At 47.1% G+C, this 24,320-nt stretch overlaps 3 protein-coding genes across 3 annotated transcripts; 2 read left to right on the forward strand and 1 right to left on the reverse strand.

The window, feature by feature from the left end:
- The first annotated feature begins 87 nt into the window (after nt 1-87).
- On the forward strand, nt 88-1,455 carry EDB82DRAFT_100307 (ClpP/crotonase-like domain-containing protein). The gene is made up of 3 exons (XM_025737843.2): nt 88-154; nt 283-1,354; nt 1,444-1,455. Exon 2 carries the CDS (start codon nt 290-292, stop codon nt 1,196-1,198), a length of 909 nt encoding a protein of 302 aa, XP_025588110.1. The 5' UTR covers nt 88-154; nt 283-289; the 3' UTR covers nt 1,199-1,354; nt 1,444-1,455.
- Nucleotides 1,456-2,520: 1,065 nt separating this feature from the next.
- Nucleotides 2,521-4,500, reverse strand: EDB82DRAFT_100303 (uncharacterized protein). The gene has a single exon (XM_025737832.2). It carries the CDS (start codon nt 4,118-4,120, stop codon nt 2,702-2,704), a length of 1,419 nt encoding a protein of 472 aa, XP_025588109.1. The 5' UTR covers nt 4,121-4,500; the 3' UTR covers nt 2,521-2,701.
- Nucleotides 4,501-15,692: 11,192 nt separating this feature from the next.
- EDB82DRAFT_100434 (nucleotide-diphospho-sugar transferase) lies at nt 15,693-17,913 on the forward strand. The gene is made up of 4 exons (XM_025737808.2): nt 15,693-16,044; nt 16,165-17,019; nt 17,072-17,366; nt 17,423-17,913. Exons 1-4 carry the CDS (start codon nt 15,914-15,916, stop codon nt 17,720-17,722), a joined length of 1,581 nt encoding a protein of 526 aa, XP_025588107.2. The 5' UTR covers nt 15,693-15,913; the 3' UTR covers nt 17,723-17,913.
- The last annotated feature ends 6,407 nt before the right edge of the window (nt 17,914-24,320 follow it).

Below are 24,320 nucleotides of genomic sequence, written 5' to 3' on the forward strand. Positions count from 1 at the left end.
TCTATATATATTACACACTGTACTACGGACTGTGCACGCTGACTTTGATGATCCTTAGAATTAAACCCATTTTCACATGTGACAGAGATTAACTTGAGATTTCAAGTCCTTGTCATTCCTTTGTCCAATCTAATAAGGTCCTCGGCTCAGTCTTGTAAGTCAAGTCATTGGTACTGCCTGTTGATCGTCACGAGGTCTCAAACCTATTGAACTCTAAACCAACATCGACTTGATATCAACTTGATTTACTCTGGCTTCAACTTCTCTAATAATAATACCCAGAAACGCCATGGCATCTCCTTCGCTTCCAGAAAGTTACACCTCTCTTGATCTTCCAACTCTCCAACTCTTCCATCATCCTCCCTCATCAAAAGAGGTCACACCCATCATAGTCATCAAACTTCACCGTCCCGAAGCTCGTAATGCATTCACCGACACTATGGCTGCGTCTCTATCCCACGCGCTAAACACCCTCTCGGGTGATCCTCGCGTTCGTGCTATAGTCCTCACTTCATCAGATCCAAAGAACCGCATGTACTGCGCGGGCATGGACTTCAACGAGGAGCATGCACTTGGTAAAGACGCTGCTGACCATCGCGACTCAGGAGGCATCGTTACTCTGCCAATGTACCGCTGCAACAAGCCTGTCATCGTTGCCATAAACGGCTCGGCTGTCGGCGTGGGCATAACCATGACTCTGGGCGCCAATATCCGCGTTGTGAGCCGCGATGCCCAGATTGGATTTGTGTTCGGTCGCCGTGGTTTCAGCATGGAGGCGTGCAGCAGCTTCTTCCTCCCGCGCCTGATAGGGACCAGCCGCGCTCTGCATCTCACCACAACGGGCGGCGTCTACCCAGCCACGCACCGGCTTTTCGACGGACTCTTCAGCGAGATCGTTGCCCCGGAAGAGGTTCTACCTACAGCCCTCAAGATCGCCGATGAGATTGCGACTAATGTAAGCGGTGTCTCTGCACGTGTGATGAAAGACATGATCTACCGGGGCGCATCGTCGCCCGAGGAGGCGCACCTTCTCGAGAGCAAGATCTTTTGGGATTTGTTTACGGGTAAAGATGCGAAGGAAGGAATGAAGAGTTTCTTGGAGAAGAGAAAGCCAGACTTTACTGGGACCATGGACAAGAATGCGCCTAGCATCTACCCGTGGTGGACACCAGTTGACATTGCCAGACCCAAGTTGTAGACAGTGACTCTTGCTCTTGACTCTTGTTGCTGGAGATATGTTTTTGATTGTGCTCATGTGTTGATGTCTTTGACGTATGTATCTATCATTGTATGTATACCTTTTTATTTAATTGTGCTTTAATTACTGTCTCATAAAGCGCATTCTTCATCAACAGTGAGACATTTCCATCGCCATTCCAACTCATGCCCAGCCTTACTCCATCATGTCTCAACCCCAGATTATTTACTAATTACTGTCTTGAGTCTAAGAACTAGTTAGTGCACTTTGACCTTTAAGAGGTCATGCGATTGTTAGCCCCAAGCCTCAGATTGATCCTGGCTCTTAACCTCTCATTCTTCCCCACAGTTGGCATTGGGATTGACTTTTGATCGACCCACTCTTGGCCCGAACCTAGGAGGTATTGTCTGTAGCGAAGATCCCAGATGCAAACAAACGTCATGTGCAAATCAGTGTCATGTGAAAGCAAAGGGGCGATACTTAGCCACCATGATAAACACATGCGATGCAGTGGCTCTTCTTGGCTCTTACGAAAAGAGAGGGGTTTTGTTAGTTTTGAAGTCAAATGTATGTATTCACCTGTTGGCTGCCTCTGTTTAGATTGGGTAATCAATTCTATGGATTACTACTCAAGGTTGATCCGTCGATTCATGGAAGTGAGTAATGCGCCATTCGTTCTACATAATTCTTGACCTCGCAATTCGTATAATTTCGCTTGGCATACTGAGTCACTACTACAAAATGAGGCGGTGTTAGGTCATGATATGGGATTGCCAAGAGAGTAACGTCAGAGAGGCAAATTGCCTGTAATGCTTTGTTCGTGTTTTTCTAGTAGAAGCGCCTGAAAGCCGTCCTATCCGTATGCCTCAGACCACATCGGCCGAGGGAGGTATTATGGTACCTCAAAAAAACAGAAACAATGCAACAAAATCCTCTCAAAATCAGCAGAACTGACTTTCAGTTCAGTTCTTGGGTGCCATCCCACGTAAGCTTTGATTCCGTTGATGCAACCATGGCCATGCATGCCGGCATAGAGAAAAAAAAAGATGAAAAAGAAGATAAAAACAAAAACAAAGTGGTAAACCCCAACTCCTTGCCTGGTAAAATTTCAAAACATAACTGTCCTGTCCTGTCCGGTTGAATCCGGTCGTCAAAGTTTGACCGTTTCCATCGCCGCGTTGCTTTCAAGGCCGTGAGTGCGTGTTTGGATGCGTAAGCGGATGGGAAGTGAGTATTTAAGCTGCTTCCCGGAATCACGCATTGTAAAAATCAAGGTATCGTGTAAGGAAGTAGCCTCGCGGTAAATGTGTGATTGCCGCTTAGTGCCGAGTCTGTGTAGATCTATCGGCGTGGGGTATATGGTGTCGGGAAATAGGAGCTGTTGAATGGACTCGCCGCCTGTTGTGGGTGATAATTCTGATAGGGAGTTTTGACAACAAAGCTCTTTTTGTTGCCAGACAGCCTGGTCTTGAGTTTGGTCTTGGTCTCATTGGTGTATTTCTCCTATCGTCGACCAAGCTTGAGCAGTCGCGTTCTCAACCACAAAACAAAGGCAGTCCAGGCACTGGTGGTTTTTCTCTTGGCATTGTTGGCTCGGTGAGTTGACTGAAAGTGCACATCGTCGGCTCGGGAGCCAGGCGTAGTGCCTCTATGCGCAGTATCGTAACTTGACGCAGCGAACTCGACCTTTTCGTTCTCATTGGTGAGACCCAAACCAACGCCGTTACCGTTGCCATTGCCTGTAGTCTTGCGGGAGATGCTGGGTCGGAGGTCAATGCTAGTGGACACTCGATCGCACGACATGCGAGATGTTGCAAAACTACTCTTGCGGCCATTCTTGTTGAAGCGATGAGCTTCGCGACTCTCCGCGCGCTCCTGCTTACGAATCTGCTCACGAGCATACTTCTCTTCCTTAGCCTTCTCCTTCTCCTCAAACTTGCGACGAGCTTCGCGAACATTCTCCTGGCGTGTAGCAGTGTCGACCTCGCTGCGCGAGCGAATACGGAAACCACTCATGTCGAGAGAGCTGCGGAGAGGGGACATAGCATTGGAAGAAGTAGATGCGGCAATCATCTGTGGGGAAACCCAAGAGCCAGATGGTGGGCTGGCACTCGACGCAGAGTCGATCGCCGTTGTAGAGCCTGTGTTAAGGTGCAGGTCGGAACGGCTGCGAGTTACAATACTATGGGGTTTTCTTGAAGAAATTCCAGAGGAAGTACGACCGTGTGCAGTAATGCGCACAGGCTGGTTCACGTCGGATAGCGAGCTGGTGCGCTGACTTGCAAGCGAAGGGCGGCGTGGATGAGGTGCTGAGTGCTGTAGAGGATATGCACGAGCTGAAGATTGAAAGTTTGCAGACTCAAAATCGACGTCGTCTTCGTTCTCGGTAATTGTAGGTGAGCAATCGCGAGGGCCGTTGGTGTTGTCAAGCGAGGCGAGGGAGTTGGCGTAGGAGAGGGGAGGCGTCGAGGTTCGTGGTGTTTGTTGAAAAGGGTGGACAAATGATCCGTTTCGGCCGCCACTGGTAGAAGTTGCTACAGAAGCGTGTGAAGCGTGGGAAGTGCCGCTTGTCGAACGAGCATGCGAATATTTGGTTGAGCGTTTGCCTCCGGTACTGAGTTCAGTGGCCGACACAGAAAAGCTAACATCGCGGGCTCTACCGGCAGGTGTTGGCAGTGCTGAGGCACCTGCCGTGTAAGACGAGTCGTCGCCATCAACATTATACGATGAATAACCAAATTGGCCCTGTTCGTCCCAACCGCGATCCAAATCGAGAGAATTCTTTTCTGAATGCGAATGGTGCGATTGTAGTTTCTTGAGGATAGGCTTTACAGCTGGTCGGCTTCGTGGTTTTGTTATTTTTGCGTGTCCATGTCCATAACCGTGGATCGGTATCGGACTACTGGTTTGCGCCATTGCCATTTAGAACCAGTCAAGGTCAAGCAGCAGAGATTGGGAAAGAGGATTGCAAGAGGTAAAAAGGATAAGCAGGTCAGAGATTCTATACGGGGGGTTTGAGTTGTCGGATCCGAGGTTAAGTTGTTGGTGGTCTTTTCTTGTCTTGTCTCTTGTCGCCCGTTGCACGGATACGGGCGCAGCGCAGCGGGTGGTGAGGAGTCTGTCGCACGCCCAGCGTATCTCAGAGCATCATGAATGAATCCTCTTGTTCAAGTTGCACAGAGTGTAAAGGCTAAAGAGAACACAACAGACAAACAAATAGACAGGCAGACAAATAACTGACCGACTGCTCGCTCTTTAGGGAAAACGACCAGCGTGCAGCAAAAATAAGGTAAACAATCAAGACAAGGCAAGACTGGAAACCAGAAGCAATAACAAGGACTGGAAATGTCGCAATAGAAGACTGAACTGGACGGGGACCCGGGGGGGAAAAGCCTGGCTCTAAAGTTCTAGGTTTGGTTCTAGGCTACCAGGGGTGTCCAAGAGAACCGAGAGTAGTGGGTGGGTAAAAAGGAGGAGTCGACCCAAAGAACTCAAGGCTCGAAAAGCCAAGGAATATCAAAGGAGATCCGGCAAAGTCAAGCGAGAGCAAAACCGAGAAGGATAGTTTTTTGCTTTTTTCCCCTCTGATCTGACTCGAGCTGAGATGATTGATTTGGAATGATATGATAGAAAGAAAGAGGAGGGGGGAAACCAACAGGGAGGGTAAGACGGTAATATCTACTATCTCTGTCTTTCCAGGTGTCGTCTCTCACTGTGGCCGTGTAAGAGGCGGCAGATTACGACGGTGAGAGCGGCGGAGGCAGTTCCAGTCCAGTGAGTGGAGAGTTCAGAATGGCGGTGCGTCCAGAAAGAGGCTACTACTGTAGGTACTACAATCGCCATCACTCTCAGACTCAGACTCAGCAAAACATAGCCCCGGAAGACATGGGAACAGGATACCGGTAACCCGTACCTACAGAAAACTGGGTTTCGGTGGCAGCGAAGCCGAGTATCCCAGCCAATGTCAAGACGTTCTAGGCCACATTCAGCCTCATTCAGACTATGGGCACGTGGGGTTTAGTAGGTAGACTCTAGGACGTTGACCAGTCAATCGAGAGGGTTGAGCTTCCTGTTTCCCACTTGTTCATCCACAGTACGTTTCCCTAAGCAGGGATTGGTCAGGGTCTCTCGGCCGCGGAAGCTGCCAAGCGAAGAAGGTCGGTCTGTCAAAGAAAAATGTGATGAACCGTAGAAATACCATGTCTTGCAGCGATCGCTTGAGCTTGACGGATTGTTGAGCCTTGAGAAAGAGAGGCGGTAAAGCGGAAAAGGGGAAGAGTCCCTGAAGAAGGCGGGGTTTTGATTCAGGAGTCTAAGACATGGGAAGATAAGACAACGAGTAGGTGAGTGATGATGATCAGTCAGTCACTTGACGATGTATTTCGATGCTTTGCCAGAGGTACCTACCTAGCCCAGGTAGCCTAGCCTACAGTATCTTGGCGGCTGATAACACCACAGATAAAGCCTGTAGGTGAGATTGGGGGCGTTTGCGGGGGAGTAATTCTTGGAACATGAGATGCAACAGTCCGTATCTGTCTCGATGAGGGGAAACAGATGACCCAATGAGAAGAGTGGGATTCAAAGTGACGATGCGCCTTGAAGAAGCACAGGAAAGCTGTGACAGAGAGAATAAAAGGAACTATTGGTACGCCAGTAATAGCCTCGCCAGCTTTGCCTTTTTACTTTGATAGTGTAGACCACTTGATCGGCCCTTCTCGGCTGATGGGAAAAGAGTGTGTGATACTAAGTATGTACCTATGTTAGAGGTAGTTATTGTATAATAAACGAGTATTTCCCTCAGCCTCGTTCATAATTTGTGTAATGAATGTGCTTCCCAGATCTGTGACTCTTTGCATCATATACCGTTTCGTCCCATGTTGATCCCCCGGATATCAGTCTCATCTATAACCCAGTATCCGTCATAACGTCCATCATTTCTTCCGGATCGTCCAAGATTACTTCTGTTTGCGGGGTTTTATCTCGGTTCCTGTAACGTCAGCACATCATCCTGCTTACTGCACATGTCATTCATACATAATTTTTATTCGTACATATTTTTATTCGTACATAATTTTGATTCGATCAATAGTAAAATGAACCAAACTTGTCAAATTACGCGACTAATCAATTAATTGATCATTTCATCTCATAACGCGTCCATCCGTCTGTTCTGTTGCACTCTCGCTTGTTTTAATTACCTCTGTCTGCCCGTTCTACCCGCGTTCCTTATCTTGGCCTCGACCACAACTTGTCCCTTGTTCCCTTGACACTAGTGGTCGATCACTCGATCTAGGCCAGTCCAGCTTTCCATATCATCATTGTCTCTTTTCTCACATACATAGCCTAAAAGACTCATCACCGACCACGAAAGCGGCTAACGTATCTGTCGAGGCTTAGACAGTATCTGTGGGATAGACGCGTTATGGGGTTTGAGATTGATGACACGGCACTCACTCAGCCTTGAACATACATCATCTGCATAGCCTTTGTGATTTAATGCCATTCATTATCTAGTTACAGTAGTCCGTCTAGTCTACGATGAGGCTTTTAACCTTTAATAACCGTGTGTCTACTCATTCCTTCTCTGCTCAGTCCCTGCGATTTGTTGGGTGAGGGGGAATAATCCAGGCTGCGCCACTAGCCCATCGTCATCAGGTACAGGAACGCCATCAAATCGTCTTCCCCTGGCCATCTCTCTTCTCGGATTCGACTTCTATACTTGCAATTCAGTGATGCACGACATCAAAAGTCAAAACCCTTGCAAGATTCACTGTCACATCAACCATACATTCTCACCAACACCAAATCTTATAGCACACGATAGACTCTCCACTCTACCATTATATCGCAGCTATAAATCTTCCCCAAAAAGGGTCCTCAACTAGCATCTCTTTAACTTGCGCCACGATTTCTATAGCGTCCTCTTTGCCCCTCTCCTCATCTTTATCAACCCCTCCTTCTCCTCTTTCCCCCGCCTTGATGGCTTTACAGGTCCTCTCGTGCTCAAGTCAGGTGGGAATAGACTCGTAGTAACTGAAATGGATCTCCAACACTGCCTCATGCACAGATAGACGCCTTCGTCTATGTGTCTTATCTTTCTCTTCCCCCACCAGGTACAGTCAGTAACTAGTCATTACAAATACGCCTCTTTCTGAACGGCCAGCCAGTTATTGGTCCAGACACGCAGAAAAATCTGTGTAAATCTCTTCAAATATGTCATTTGAGTCTTTAATATCCCATCTCCATCGTCTCCGTTCACCTTATCCTCAAAAGGTATACCGAGTGGAGATTACTAACTCACCTCCGGACTGTCATGTCATGTCATACTTCAAACCCACAGGCCAGCCTGGGCATGATGACATCTGTATCCACCTGTTGAAGAAACTTTCTTGTTTGACTCGAAATTAACATGTAGACTGGATATGCTATATACACTCCTATCAAATTGAGTTGTGCGTTTCTTGCATTCCATGTTAATCATTGTGCAGGTAGCATCAGCTCCACGTACATATACATATACGGATAGAGTGTGTTCCAGCTACCAGTATCAAAGGATTTTTGAAACGAGCTACAAGTTTCGTCATAGTACTTCAGAATTGTTTTCCACAAAAGGTGAAGATGATATATTACTACAGTCAGATCATAACGGATAGAATGATCAACTGCATCCTCACCCTTGCGGTTATGTTCATTGAGAATTAGACTTTGAGAAGCGCCCCATCAAATGTTCATTGAGACACTTCATGTCAGGCTGGCCGCAAAGTAAGGACTTGAAGAAGATCAGGCGAAAATAATAGCACCTCCTAGACCAGATACTCGCTAAAGCTACTATGGTATTTCTATTATCAATTTGAACAGTATTGATTCGAATGCGACCCACGTGAACCTCACTTGAGGCTCTTCGGCCGGAATTGCTGTCGAACGAATCATCGTCGCGATATAGACGAGTCCCTGCCTCTATACATTGAAACACGGTACGAACCGTCTTGGCTGAAACTCGAATTCTCTCAAGGTGAGGCTGGTTTCGTTTCGATCATATCGTCGGCTCGTGGCTATGTTGTTTCATGATCTGCATTCTGATACACTAATAGTGCGGGAAAGAGGCACTTGGATTGACTTTGTTTCATAGAATTAATATTGTAATGAATTTAATGTCAAGTTACAACTATGACTGTCACTTCGTCGCTGTGAGTATGTTGTTCTTTATGAGATTGAAATATATAGGAGCCTGTTAGGCTCTATGGACGTGCATGTAGAGGATGTACTAAACACTGTATAACAATAAGAGCAATATCAAAGTATTATTATCTAGTGTAAAAAGGCTATATCTTATATCTCACTGTGAGGTCTTAGTATTAACGCAACAGTCTTATAGTCTCACTGACCTTGACTGCTATCTATCTTACTATTATACTTCGAGAGTAATACTACCATGGTCACAGGTATTCTTTTCTATGAAGACTGATAGTGTACTGTTAGACTTATATAGAAAGTCCGTAATTGAGAAAGATTGCCGGATTGTTTCAAACCTTTATATGCATCAATTGGATAAAAATGTGAACGCTGAGTGATGCATTAAAGTGTCACGGCTGCACTCGTCGCTTTGCCGAGCATCATCGCATCGTTATACCGCTTACAATACATACTCACCTTTCTCATTCAAGTATATTCATTAGTCCTATACTACGCTTCGCAAGAAAAGCGCCACTTTCGAGAATCATGAATATAGGCTGGTGACTATAGTTGTGATCTAGGAACTGTAAAAGTCGTCAGATATCAGCCTAACTGTCATTCGAGTGACTTCTAGAAACTAGCAATTGACTCTGCGTTTGTTTCTTTAATAATAGCGTAGCTTTTCTGTTGGTGTCACTATTCTTCAAGATCCGAGTGATGCTCTGTCAAGGTCCATAAGATCAAACCACCAAGTTTAGAATATACACTCAACAGCACAGACCCAGAAGATTTCAAATCAATATTACAATCCTTCAGATCAATTATAGCCTAATCGTAAGTTACCTTACCGCGATTATCTCATGTTCGGAACCCTCCTATTAGGACATGGATGTGTTGTGTCCTCTCTACAGGGTAGCTATTGAAGTTGCGGTGTGAGTAAGGAATCCACAAGTTTCCACAGACAACGCCGATAGAGGTTAATCATTGGAATGTATTAATCTTTCGTATCTTTTTGGTCTATCAGGCATGTTCTGACAGTTGTATTTGCCATGGTTGCTGTCAAAGCTCAGAGTTTCACACGTCACCCAGACGATGCCAGATGGCATAACGACAACCGCACTATTGGAAACCCGTTGTGGCGACAACAGTGACAAAGGGAATTATAATAGGACAGAATCTGTGTGTCTAATAACCGTCGTGACGTGTTGGCAGGCATCCTATCATAGATTTATTGTTAGCCCGTAAACCATATGCATCAACAACTTCGATTTATAGTCCAGCTCCTACGGGTAACCTTCCGCAACCTAAACATGGCTCCATCTCACGATACAGGGGAGAAGGACGCTTAGTGCAGGTACCATAGATGTCAGCCTATCATAATTGACAGTATTACGAAGCCCACGATGAAAGCTCCCATGCTGCATGCTTATTCCGATAGCAGCTCCGGCAGCACCTTGTACTTCCCCGAGGCATGCCAATGCCCCGCCATGATATTTCGCCTATTGAAGGAACAGTTAAAAAAAAGAGCGATTATATGCCAAGTAAACACAAAGATATATGTTGGAAGGACCCTTATGAGAACTTCGTGTTGATTGTAGTCGCGTAGACGCTGAGTTATGAAAGAGTTGTGTTACATCAGCATAACTAGATCTCCTTCCAACTATTTGTATAATGGTGTCTTAAACTTCTGGCAGTTTTGAGTTTCACACAAGGTGGGGGTTTTGATTGCTGTGAGAAGGTTGTCAAGTCAATGAGTCTTGATATATCAGAACACATCTAAGTGCTCGTCAACGCCAAGCAGCATTAGCAATACAAAAGTTACACTGTAGATGGAAGCCGAAAACTAGCGCGAGAACAGCCCTCGATCTGATTATAGATGCGCCTCTAAAACCTGTTTGTGAAGTCCGTTACGTATTACTGACTGACGCTTCTTGCATCGGGCTATATGTTAAAAGACGAGTGGAATTTTCGTCCCGACGAAGAAACGTAGACGAAACCCCCCACTTGCAATAGTGCAGGACGCATGACATCAAAATCGTCGATATCGATGTTGCTATATATCTTGTTCATCATGACATGGATACTTAACCATAACCAGGGTACAAAAACAAACAGGATAACCTAGCAATATGAACCTCCTAAGTAGACTCTTGATGAAATCCGCAACGGACAGTACATATTATCGCCTCGCTCAGAATACTGAAATTGCTCATTGGAGAGTAGCTATATCACCGCGTAGTATGTGGAAGGATGTTTGGCGTTGAGTCTCTCATAGAGAAAGGAACAAGGATAAAGGTCTCTCTTCGAGATTGCAAGCTCTGCCGACGCGACGTCGGTTTAGCAGATGCTCCGTGCTTCAATCGAATCGCCTGTCTCCCCTGTCAAGTCGATCCCCTTGGCTTCCAAGCGAAGCTAGGGTTATCCTGGCCCCTCCACAAGTTTCCTTCCCGTTTGAAGAACTAAGAAAACAATGGCATCAAGATCGGCCTTGCTGGCTTTCTACATGACAGTGATATCACAACGCATTGTGAGTATCACCTATATTACCGCACCTGATTTATATCCTGGACCAACAACGCCCGCAGTATTTCTCATTCGCATGGTGGCAATGTTACTCAAGGTCTGCAAAAGAGAAAATTACCTCGAGCATGTGCCCGTCAATATACCAATGGCTCCATAGGGGCAAATCGAGGTGCAAACGTGAGAGGTTTGAGCAGTAAAGGACCGGCATCAGGATCAGGGTGCAGTGGGGATCCCACTCCAGTGTCTTGATGGGCAGACTCCCTCAAAAGACCCTGGCCTGTCTTGTGTTGAAAAATAAACAAAAGGACTGACCCACAGTGGCCCATACTGGATTGATCCAAATAATACCTACCACTTGTGCTACCTGCTATGTTGCAGGACATGGTAGGTAGTCCGAGTTTTGGATACTATTCGAGGTTAAGAATGAATGCAGCACCTTTAGATACCAACAGAAGTACCGTTCTGTAAATAGCTGCAGACTGCGTGCAGTCATGTCTCGACGCAGTGTCCAAGGTAACAGTGCTCATATTGGATATGGTGACTCGCTGAGAGATAGCCAAGTCAAATATGAGACCTACTCTGGCCAACCAGGAAAACAATATGGCCGATGCTCTGCAGTAGTCTGCAGGACGATAACTGTTGCCGAAAATGTCGAGCTGCGTTGCGCCGCGTTGAAACTTGAGTCGGCCTTTGGACCAACAGGTGCTGGCTGATAACTAGGTATTGATCAAACGATCCTAACAGGGCAGATGCGCGAAGGATACCCACCGTGCTGTAGCGCACGCGCCAGCCTCTGTGAGCCTAGATCAGATTTGGTAAGGGCTCGGGAGCTGGCGAGCTTGATCAGTGTCGACTCAGCAACTGTTGCAGTGCCAATCCGCTGACGGTGGAGATGGTTTTACAAGAACAGGCAATTCAGAGGAGCGAAGAACCAGTAGCTGTCTAGTTGGTCGTGAAAAGATGGATGGGTCATTTTGAGGCTCATCATCGATCAGGAAAGCAGGCACTAGGACGTTGCGAAATTGGTATCGCTGCACCAATTGGATCAGGCATTGACTGACATGCCTAGACAAATTGAATTGACGAATGCGTACTCCGTGCCGTAGCTGCAGAGCTATTTTTGCATGGAGTTTGAGCAGTCTGCTTCATGTCCGACGTTCCCTCTTCTGACCGGGGCCGATGATATTCATTTGGCTCTAGAGATTGTGGCTCCGTCTTGGCTGTCCTACATGAGACTACACACCAAGACCCTTGTGGTACCTGTCTTGAAGAAAAACCAACAACAGACCATGTGGGTTTGAGGTCTACCAATATGTAGCCATGGCAGATCCAGGTATGGTGTGACTCAACGGCTTTAGTTGCCATCTGCGATCGCTCAAGACGTCTTTGTGTTTGATATCCATATAATCAACAAGGTACAGTGACTCCAGTGAGAACCAACTGCATAAGAAGGCTCTTCAGTTGAGGGGTCCAATCTGAGATCCGAAATTCAGAGAGTTAACGGACAGGGATTGACAAAGGTAGCCAAGAGTGGCCTGTGCTTCCACTCCGGGGGAGCGAGGAGAAACAAAGCAAAGCTGCATGTTGGCGAATGCTGTGATGTCGCATACCTGCTATGGAAGGCCACCCATATAGCGACATCTGTCATATCCCATCACCACTCAGTATCTAATAGAGGTTGTAGGACCTGAAGGCCTAGTGTTAGCCACAGATCATCGGTCTTGTTGCGTTGAACCGTGCACCATACTCCAAGGTCGCCGACACAGGTGACACAATCATCCGTGACTGGAAGAAACCAGGGCTACTGGCGGAGATGCTGCATGTTCTCCTCCGGAGTCTTTTAATATGCGAATCTCAGCAATCAGCCGAAGCCGAAGAGGATCCGCAACACTACAACCCTGGCCTGCCTTTGTTTAGCTGCCGTGTTGGACGATCTGCGGTTTGTAGTGTCCGCTCGCTGGTTGCCTTTTCTAGGCCGGTTTCCTACCGAGTATAATCAGCCGCTGTTCCTGTCTGTCAAATGCGAGTGCCATTGGAGGCAAGCAAGGCAACGCGGCAGCCATCCATGGGCGGAGCAATCCCGATCTCAACAACTTGGCTAGGCGAGACAATGCGATGTGATGTGATAATGCATTTTCTCTGCCCACTTATCTCATAGATTGTACTATACTTTTCTGCTGTGCTCTGATATCGTTGTCTTGCCTCATCCTGCGCGGGTAAGGCACGGGAATTCTGCACCTTATTTGCTTTGTTATTTCGGAGAAAGGTTTCCATAGTCCGGCGGCCGATGTGGATGTTCGTGTTGGCAAAGAGAAGCGAGACGGATTCGTAATAAAGCGGATGTTCGTGGTTGTCAGATTGCGACCGTAATTATAAGTAGCAAGGGAATAGGGTGACATATTTGGATTTAGTGTTATTAAGAGGAAATGTTAGTACGTAGATAATCGATGAAGCCACGAAACGTCAACCTATTGCAGGCGTGAGCAGGTACAGACAGGTACTACTTTCTCCACTATCGTGTCGACAGCTAAGCTACTAGGTAGGTACGTAGCATTGGCAAGGCAGGGACCTCGGATTTGAGGTTATCTGCACCTACCATTTTACCTCCGGTCCAACCATCTGATCCCCCCTCATCTTTAACTGGTAGGAGCCAACTTAGGAGGCCAAGTTGCCTACCTACCCAGGTGCCTACCTAAAAATGAAAGAATGAAACATGGAAAATATAACATTTGGCTACTACCAAGGTACTAGGTAGGATAAGAAAGATGCAATACGATACCTCGATGAAGTGTTTATCTCAACTGCAGAAGGATTCAAATTAATTGCCCATCACTACTGCAACCACCTTGTGATATTGTTTCTTCTATCCTGTTCGTCTACACTCTGCATCTTCTCCATACAGCGCACATTTACACCTCCATCATTGGACCAGCACCCGGTGCGCAGACCCAGTTCCTGCATCCCAGGATGTTAAAATTGCGTGTCCCAGGATATTCGATACCTACCGAATAGCTCACTCGCCAATTGTCTTCGCTGTTCACAGCTTCTGGTTGGACAATCGACTCGTGAGCTTCTCCCCATCTGTCGACATGCAATCTTGAAAGACATACATACGGGACTGACTTGTACCCAGTCTCTCGCGTCTGCAGAAGCAAAAATAACAACAATACTTTATTTGTTCCTCCACTACATTCCACAGTGTTACCTTGGCTCTCGAATGCAAGATGCAAGACGCAAGACGCAAAACACCATCTTTTGACTCTGATACGACGAGCATGCTTGTCTCATCAAAGATGAGCGGCTAATCGATGTACTGGCACATCTACATAGACCATATCGCAGCTTGCTTGGTCCCTACATACAGCAGCTTTGACGACCGTCAAGGTCCCTGGTACTACGACTAGGTATTCAAGCCTCCTCCAGCTGTTAATCCACTCCCCACCAGATCCTCACCAAGCCAATGCAATGCGATGCAATGCTATGCTGTGCTGAATGGTTGTCTCGTTCTGTCTTGGCTTGGCTTTGGACTCTACTCGCTCGCGTCAGTACAAGGGAATTGGATCCACAAGCTAAACACGAGCAAGGTCCCATGTCTTCTCTCCCGCCTAGTCATCGACGCCATCGAGGTTTTGTGTGAACCCTGCTACTCAACTTGGACCCCAGAGGCAAAACAACGAAACGACAAAGACAAGGACCATGATGTGCGCCGCGGGCCGAGCAGCACTGGCCAAGGGCTATCAGAGCTCTGACATGGGCTGTCACTACGCACGAGACGTGACCCTCATGCGACAGCCCAGAATCGGCGCCACGATGATAGGGTCCTGGAGAAATGAACGGACGTGCTGGAGTTTTCAGGCCAAGGCACTGAAGTGCCTAGTTGAATGTGCTAAAGAAGACTCCACGCTTGCAAGCCTGCGCCCCCATGCCCTGTCCTGCACCATACGCAGTCGCTGTTCTCCCCGCTTGTTTACTCGCTCCAGTATTTCTCGACAACTTGCAGTAGCAGCATCTGAGCAAGGAGAAAAGAGAAAATCAAACTTGCACCGTTCTCGGTAGTGACGCGGCCGGGGTCGGCGTCCAACGGAAACGGGACTCAAAATGAACTGCTGGTTCTCAACAGCAACGCCTCTCAAATAACGCGCGCCAGTCTCTTGCTGTGATCTTAGTACACCCCCTCCACCAATCCCATTCACGCTACTAATTAGCTACATCGTTGTGCCCTCTTATCCCCCAAGTCGAGCCGCCGCCGCCGCCATACATGGGCCCTCCAACCCTCCAAATCATCCAACCCCTCGCTCCACCGGTCCTAATGCAGTGAGCGCAGGACCCAATACACCCCTGCCGTCTTGTCCTCCGTTGTCCAGACCAAGATCAAATCTCGACAGACTTGCGCGCTTGTCTCTACGTAGTTGCCGCCCTACCAGTGCCACCACAGCTAGGTACACACTACGATGGCCCGCGGCCTCATCAAGGACCCTCTCTACTCCATGTTCATGCATGGTCCGTTTTGGAGACGGGGTTTGGCATAGGTATATATCGTAGACCCGTTCCCCATCTTCACCCCAGGCTGTTATCATCGCCACTACCTCTTTTCCTCCTCCTCGCTCTTCTTCCACCGGCCAATTCCTCTTGTCATGGCCATCTTTGAATAGTTCCCTTTCCCGTCATTGTATATTATACGTCCGCTACCTCGAATCTTGCGAAGGTGCGACTGTGTCTCTGGTGCATAGTGTTTTTGCTTTGGTACTTCCAGCGTCTCTGATTCACTTCCACCTCACCTCAATCATCTTGGACGGTCAACCACTGTCAATTCCAGACTACAAGACTCAGAATCTTGTTGCCCCGAAATCACTTATAAACACCTTCTCGCCCTCGTTCTTTCGGATATATACCTTTGCTGTTTGGTATCCGTCAATATCCGTTATATATCACTAAAACTCCTCCTCGTCTTGAGGGCACAACAACACCTGCCTCTTACACGCCAAACTTACCGGATTACAACACTCTCACAACGTCACTATGTCTGAATCAGATCATCAGAGTATCGGGCGCAGCCCTCTTGGCTTCGCTGGGCCATTGTCTCTCTCGATGCCTTCTTTCGACTTTTGGTATTCGAGCACCTTCTGGCTGTACCTTTTTCTGGGTCTCTGGTAAGTCATTTTTACGTGCTCTATGAACACATATCTAGCAACTAGGCTCCCCTAGAGTCTCCCAACCTATCATCTCGGGCTGCTGGTACTTCATTGGCAACTAAGTCTAACCATCTCTAGGATCCATCGCTATTTCCGTCTTCTAGTCCACTGCGTCAGCCATTGGACATACAAGTCAAAGCCCATTCCCAGCAAACCGACCTTCACTAGCAAGGACGTTACTGTTGTCATCCCTACTATTCATAACGCTTTTGAGGAGCTTCGTCCTTCTCTGGAGAGTATTTTGGCTTGTGAGCCGGCTGAGCTGATCCTGGTCACAACGCATGATAAGCGAAAGGAGCTTCAAAAGTTGGCTGACTCTCTGGTATTTCCCAAAGTTCGAGTTTTGGACACCCCCATCGCGAACAAGCGCCTTCAAGTGTGTGAGGCCCTACCCAAGGTTGAGACACCCATCACTATCATGGCGGACGACGATGTGACCTGGCCCTCTACTCTTATGCCGTGGATTTTGGCACCATTCGAAGATCCTGAAATCGGTGGTGTAGGAACTTGCCAGCGGGTTCGACGAGAGCACGACGGTTCTTGGTCGACCAAGGCATGGAACTGGTTGGGTGCTGCTTACATTGAGCGTCGCAACTTTGAAATCTCTGCCACACACAACATCGATGGCGGCACTTCTTGCATGTCTGGCCGTACCGGTGCCTACCGCTCTGAAATTCTCTCGAGTCACGATTTTCTCCACGGTTTCAAGAACGAGAAGTGGAGAAAGTGGATTTTGAACGCTGACGACGACAACTTTGTGACTCGTTGGCTGGTGAGCCACCAATGGAAGACATGGATTCAGTATGAGAAGGAGTGCGAGATTGAGACAACATTGGAGAACAGCACCAAGTTTTTGTACCAATGTTCTCGTTGGGCTCGAAGCAATTGGCGAAGCAACTGGACAAGCATGGTTACTGAGCGTTACATTTGGAAGTGAGTAAATCCGTTCTTCAATGTTTGAAACAAATGTCTCTAACAAAAATAGGCAACAATTGTGGTGCACATACGCTCTTCATTTCGCGACTTTCACTTCGCTGGCTTTTCTCGTTGATCCACTTCTTCTCGCTTCGTGCTGGTGGGGAACTGCAGACTGGGATATACAGAACCGTAGATACGCTTTCTGGTCTCAGTTTGTTTTCATGTTTGCCTTTACCAAGGTGGTCAAGCTGATGGGTTTGTTTATTCGAAACCCCAGCGATGTCATGTTCCTACCCGTGTCGGTCGTGTTTGGGTATTTCCACGGATTGGTCAAGCTCTATGCCCTGATCACATTGAATATGGTATGTTTCTAGTGGTTGTGTTTTGGCTTGATATTTTACTAACAAAACTGTTATAGACATCTTGGGGCAGTCGAGCTGACGGTGATGCCAACGATGAGCAGCGATTGGCCCCGGCCCCTCAGCCTTCCATTGTTTTGAAGACTCCCCCCGGAAAGGGCTCGCTCATTCGTTACAATGCTCGCCAGAAGGGACGACAGACGCAAGCACAGCAAGGCTCGTGGGAGAAGAGCGATTATGCCTCCTACGATTCGAGCACATCGTATGTGCCAATACGGGTGCTTACGCCGATGGCAACAACGCCAATTGACGCCAAGCTGTATACGAACGAAAGTTCAAACACTTGCTGGGCAATCTGACCTGGCAACGACACGATTTTGATGAAGCTATGAGTAACGTTTTCATTTTCGCATGGGAAGTTAATTATCTAAGACCTACAAGGTCGAGAGAAACACGAAACTCTTCCCGCTTATTCTCTTTCAACACTTCTTTCACACCACACCACAGCCACCACCAAAAAAAGGACGGATTGGGGATATGGATGGAAAAAGTTTTTGCTTCTACTTTTTTTTAAGAGGAACGATGGAGACGCTTTTCCAGTCGACGGCCGCTGACGAGGTTCAGAATGTCACCTGCTTGGATTGAGATATTTCCAGAGCAGATGAAAGACATGTGGCAACCTGAACAGCGAGCTTTGCTGGACCAAATAATTTTGGTGGGTAAAAGGCAGTCGAGGCTATCATGATACTAGCCTCACTCGCCGATGGAGCCCGAGCTGAGGTCATCATTTCTTGTTTTGTAACAATTTGGGATCATATGGGAATTATGGATGGGTGGTATTTTACGTGGTGTGAGAGGTTCACAAAGGGTATACAAAGCTTTGAGGCATGTGATAGTGATAATCAAAATATCTGGGGTTTCTAAGCTCCCAACTTACAACTACTTGTTTCTTCGAATTTGGTGTGATTTAATTGTGTGATGGGCGAGCAGAATGGCGCAGATCCTTGACCATCACCCGTAAACCCACATCGAATAACAACAACCCTTTAGCGAGCATAGGTACATGATCAAGATGGTGTCGTTGACACTAACTTAGCTTGAAGGTTAGTGATGACAGCCATACCTAAAAAGACTGAAGGATGATGGGTTGGCAGTATAGCTCCACATCATAACCCCACAAATATTAGTTTCGTGGTACGACGGTTCAGATGCTTTGCAGGTTGTGCTTGGTTGCAACCCTGACGTTCTCGAGCCTGTCAGACCAAAGTAAATCCTGCCTGTCATCGAGCACGAGCGCCGGGAGGCTGATCGGACAGGTGATAGCCCAAAGTTAAAAAAGAAGAAACGTCAATCGTTGTTCTTTGGTGGTTTTTGGTGTACAAATGAGGTCTGGGATATCCAGGGTCCTGCCCTGTTGGGTAATGCAACTCGAAACCAAACAGCACGAGTCGTAATACGTTGTACTGAGGCTACTAGGGTACCACTTTTGTGTCATTTTCAGGCCTGTATTCCCTGATCACCGTTGCATCTCCGGCGGGACTCAATTCGAGATGAGTTGCAGAGACAGGGGAGTCTTGTTGGACAAGCTAGCAAGCCGCCCTGTAAGACCCCTGTAGTCATCGCATTTTGCACTCCGCTCTTCCCCTCCCTGTCGGCCGAACCAAGACACGATTAACGATGACAGTGCCTGAAGCAGTTCCCATGCGCATTCTGATCGGAATCAGACGAGTCGTGTGTTAATAACGCGACTTGATAATATTTTTCGTGAGTGAGCATCAACGTCAGATGAGCAATCCACTGGGACAAGACAAAGCAAAAACGTAATGATCTCGCAAGGAGGGGGAGGGGTCTGATGGCTTTGACTGAAGGACAAGTGTTGGATAGACGCCAAGAAGAAAACCAGGGTTGCTAGCCAAGCTAAGCATTTGTGGACAACGATCGCCTGCTTGGTCTGCTTTGATATGGATGATAATAACCTCTCTTGCGCGGGGTTTTTCTGCTATCCACCCAAGTTAGATATCATGATGTGAGACAGACGACGCAAGGTACTGCGCCTAGATAATACACAGGTTAGCTGAGTCTGGGGGTACGAGCCAGGGTACAGGCCCTATGTTCTTTGATGCGACTGGCTCGTTGGCTCAACATCGCAACCTGCTTGCTTGTTTCTGCGTATCTGCGTAACAACTAGTAGAAGCAAGTTATGCCCGGAAAGATAGTGGAGCTGGCCGTCTACGTTGTGTCGCAGGTATTGCAACATGCTGCATGCATGTTGAGTTAGAAACATCTTTGAAGCCAAGCAAGAGGTGGTGAATCGCTATTGCGTTATGTTGGTCTCAGCCAACTTTTGCGGGACTTTGGGGCTCTGCGGTTTCTGTGTGACGCCGGCATATGGCTGCCATTGGTCCGCCTCGATCTGAAAAGCGATATGGTACATGGACAAGTGTCAGCTAAATTGTGATTTGCTCACACAAATTGTTGTATCATCTCACCAACCATGGATACCTAGACATGAGGGTGGTGATGGTAAAGAGAAGACCAAATCTGCAAATCTACAAGTTATCCACGGTGGGAGCCCTGTGACGATGACTTGGATCAAGATCCATCACAGACAGCAAAGGACCGATCCTGTTTGTGCCAGCCAAACCTTGGTCAAAGGCTGTGAGCATCCCCACAATCTTGATTCTTCTTGTTTGCATCATGTTAGACGCAGGTCCCTGGTTATTATTAATCTTCCGAAAATACCCTTTTGTAGATCCTAAGCCAGTAGGGCTAATCTCGTCCAGGCTGGAGGTCTACTCCAGAGATTCCCCTTCTCTCGGGGGCACCATAGATGGTGCTCACGACACTTGCTGCCCCACGGGATGGGACGGATAGCCACATATCAGCAAAGTCACTGGGTAATCGATATTTGAGTGTGTAACACCCCGATCTGGTTCGGCGAGTCGTACACGGTTGTACCTACTGTTGTGACAAGGTGATCAGTTGCAGACCCTTGCAAGTGCCCTGGTTCCCCTCTTTCACAAGGTACATATATGTATCGGCGCGGGTCCAAAGCTCGGACTTCAATCGGCAATAACAAGGGTAGCACAGGCCAGCCGAATGTTTAGCCAAAGATTGTGGATAGGTTTGAGGCAGGTTTGATAGAGGATTGTAACGGTTATCCATAGTTGCACTGGCCGTTGGTAATGTTTTGCAGTCGTATGAGCTTGGCCAAAGGAAAACGTTTTCCAGGGGAAGACATTTATCTGCCGATCATTTGAAGCACAGTGAGTGTTTGAGTAATTCAGTGCTGTAGTCTTCTCAACCGAATCAAAAGGCGCCAATATACATAGTAGGCAAGCATGCAAACCAAACATACAACTAGAGGACATGCATGAAGACATGGTAGAAAACAAAGATAAGATGCCCAATCGAGGTTGGGACCTCGAGAAGAAGCAATGGTCAAAGCTTTTATCCTAGGCAGGATGGATTGCCTGATGAGGCAACTTGAGATCTTGTATGTAGGCAGATAGGTAGGTACCTAGGTAGGTAGGTAGCAGGTACTAAGCTTACTACACCAAGCGGGATCTATATACCAAGGTGAAGTAATCACGACCCAGGTACCTGTATCTAGGGAGGTACCTCTGGCTCTACTGAGGCAGGTGCCTCAAACGTCTGAGATGGCTTGAGAAGGTATAGAGTAAAGCGTTTACGAATCCATCACGATACGTACCTGCCCAAGACATCTTGGGATTATGGGTTCCTTCTTGTCTTCTCCATCTCTAGTTCAACGGATATCCCCCTCAACACGAACGATGGCGCAATGACGGGAAGGGGATACCCCGGCCAAAATGGCGTCTGACGATTATCGATTGACAAATGCACCTCTAAGATCGACAAGTCCGTTTGCTCATCGCCCGTCAACTATTTTGTGTTGTATCAATGGTACATCTTCTGTACATGCACCTACATGTGCAGCGTCCACTAATATCATCTTGTAGGCATGTACATATCCATGGATCTCTATCCCCCAATATGTTTAGCTGCAGCTCGCTATCGGCCGGAGGCGTCGCATCGTTAAATGTCTACCCATGACCGTGCATGTTCATCTCATGATGGGGGGAACCCTGACGTTTTCTCAGGCACACCAACACCCAAAGCCAAGAGTCGCTACAGATTCCGCACCCTCCCGGAGCAAATGTCGTACAAAGACCATCTGCAGCAGGTTCAACTTGTACTAGGCTCACATTGCATCGTTGAAGCAGATCAAAGCAGCGAGAAGCAGCAACACGTTGCCAGAAAGCAAGCTATACCATACCATACTATGCTTATCGCCATCCTAGTACGCTTCATCGATCGATGCGAATGCTTATTAGTCTTGTTAGACTGAGTACACTTGACCATGGCTGCAACAGGGTCTTCAAAACTACGTAACACGTAGTACAACAAAATTACTCGCGCCCGCAGATGCACCGTTTTTACAGCATCTTGTCCGAAAGCGCCTCGACGGCTTAGCATCGGTCGCCCATCGCCCACTATCGGAGCTCCGCTTCAACTTGGGATAAAGCCGCAATAGCCGCCGGGCCGGTCCATATCTACAGAGTTTTTGTGTTTCGCTAAACTTAGGAAACGCCCGGTTTCTTCGCTTTTTTTTGGTTATTCGGCCTTCGGAGACCAGATGTTCAATTACCGAAATAAACAAGTCTCCGGCTCAGAAACTACCAACAAAGGTGCAATATTTGCTTTGATCTCTCAATCATGCAGGTTGTTGTCTCAGAGTCGACTGTTCAGCAACTCTGCCTGCGCTACTGCGCTACCTGAAGGACCTAGCCCGAAATACACGCGATGTTTTTTAGTGCTTTGAGGCACCCTGTCGAGTTGATAAGATACACTGTAGGCGTGTTCATAGCACACATCGACGTCCGAGCGTGCATCCTGCAGGCCATGCTTGCGTCGCGCCGTCGTTCTCCACCGACCATTTCAACCGAAGTGTTCGTGTCGGCAACACATCGTGAACACTTGTGGGGGGAAAACTGTAATAGGCAACTGGCAGGTACGCTGGCTTGATTCCTAGACCACCATCTGATACTAGCCTGAGATGCAATGCCTTGATCTCTTGTCAGTGATCTTGTGGGCACATCGTGTGATGTGACCCATGCACAGCCCAGGCTGGCACATGTCAATCGGACTCACTGCATCGAAGATTTAGAAACCAATGACTCCTTCTGGATAAGGCGTGTCTTCCCAATACCATGCCAAGATTATCAGATTCATAAACTTGAGTACAGGTCTAGCAGAACTATTGAGATGTATGTGGGTGTGTCAAACGTCACTTCAAACCATATCGTACCGAAGCCTTCCTTTGTCAACAAATAGTCAAGCACAGCCGTGAGTCCAGAAACAAAGCAGAAAGCGATACGAGGCATGCCTCGTCAACGTATCCGTAGTGATTGGTGATGCGTTATACCTGTGCAATAGTCAATCTATGGGGTGGCTGCATTTGCAAACCAGTTAGCTCTTCTCTACAGATATTTGAGACATCTTTCAGTAATATCTCATGACTTGGCCTATTATAAGACATAGTTATGTGTATAGGCACATATACATATACACTATACCAGAGGCATGTATCCAATCAAAAGACAGACATGAATTCGTCAATAACATCAGTCCCAGCCCAAGAGGTACAACAATCCACTCAGCAAAATCACTTTGCGCTTGGTGTTATTGCTCGAGTCTCTCAAGACCTCTCAAGGTAATTGTGTAGCTACAACTCGATTTCGTCCCAAACAACACATTTTTCCATATCTCTACTGCGTGTTTTAACCTGCTAGATATCTCCCCGCATGAGGAGTTAGAGCATGACCACAAAGCATACAGTACTGTGAGATACTGGTTTTGTTTCTGAGCTGTTAGGTTCGAAGCTATATAACTGTTGCTCTCGTTAGAAATATGCTCGTGGGTGAGTATGGTGACATGTACACTTTCCCAGGCATGAAACCGTGGCACAAGAGGAAGTAGATGAACTAAGGCGTTTAAAGCTATGGTATATACAATTCATGAATGACACATTTTATTTCTGTTACCATATGGCTATTGTATGTTCGCTATTTTGGTATCTATAGCTCTGAACTGGTGTTGTATGATTGCTCCCCTTGCCTACATTAAGCATGCTTAGACTATGAGTGTCCTTTCTGGGAAACCCATGGGCTGAAATAGCAAGCGGTTCAACTGTTAGTAACACCGGGGACGAGAGAATTTGACATATTTATCAGATATTGGACTTAGTCTTACTTTTCAATATTCTATCCCCTATACGTTAATACCGAGTTTCTGTAACGCCTTGGCCATGATTTCAGACATAAGGAGCAATTTTTTGGTCACATTTGCTTCAGAATTATTGAGAATCTTTAATCTCAGATCCAACATCAGTAATGGTTCTGCTACTAAGATTGGCATCACCACGGTCATCATACAGACTGCTTTCGTTCTACTTCCACTGGATGGCTGGCACCCGGTGTGATTTCTTACACTATCTGCGCACGTAGGATTTCTTTAGGTTTATTCAAACGTGATGGTCAGAAATGGCGACCATAGAATGGATGAGATCATGGTTATACGCTGCAGTTGGCGCTACTTCTTGCTATCCTGAGCGGGTTTGAGGACACACCTTCCTCTGTTGTTGACAGGTGTATTGATGAACTACAGTATATGTTTAAGCATGATTCTTTGGAAACTCAGTAGCACTGTCGAGATTGTGTACGACATTCTTAGGGTGCTTGGTAGACCTTTGATAAATGATCATGCTCGATTTGTGAACGCGTTGTTCCGCTTCCCCAAATTAGGATCGGGTATACGACTTGTTGAGCAAAGCAGGCTGTAAAGCTCAATCACCACAGGCGCAAGTACCCAGATTAGAATCGAGAATCAAAAAGTCATTTTACTCGCTAGCTACCCAAGTTAAAAGGAGATGTTAAG

The sequence above is a fragment of the Fusarium venenatum genome (assembly GCF_020744135.1).
Source record: "Fusarium venenatum strain MPI-CAGE-CH-0201 chromosome Unknown EDB82scaffold_1, whole genome shotgun sequence".
NCBI lineage: Eukaryota > Fungi > Ascomycota > Sordariomycetes > Hypocreales > Nectriaceae > Fusarium > Fusarium venenatum.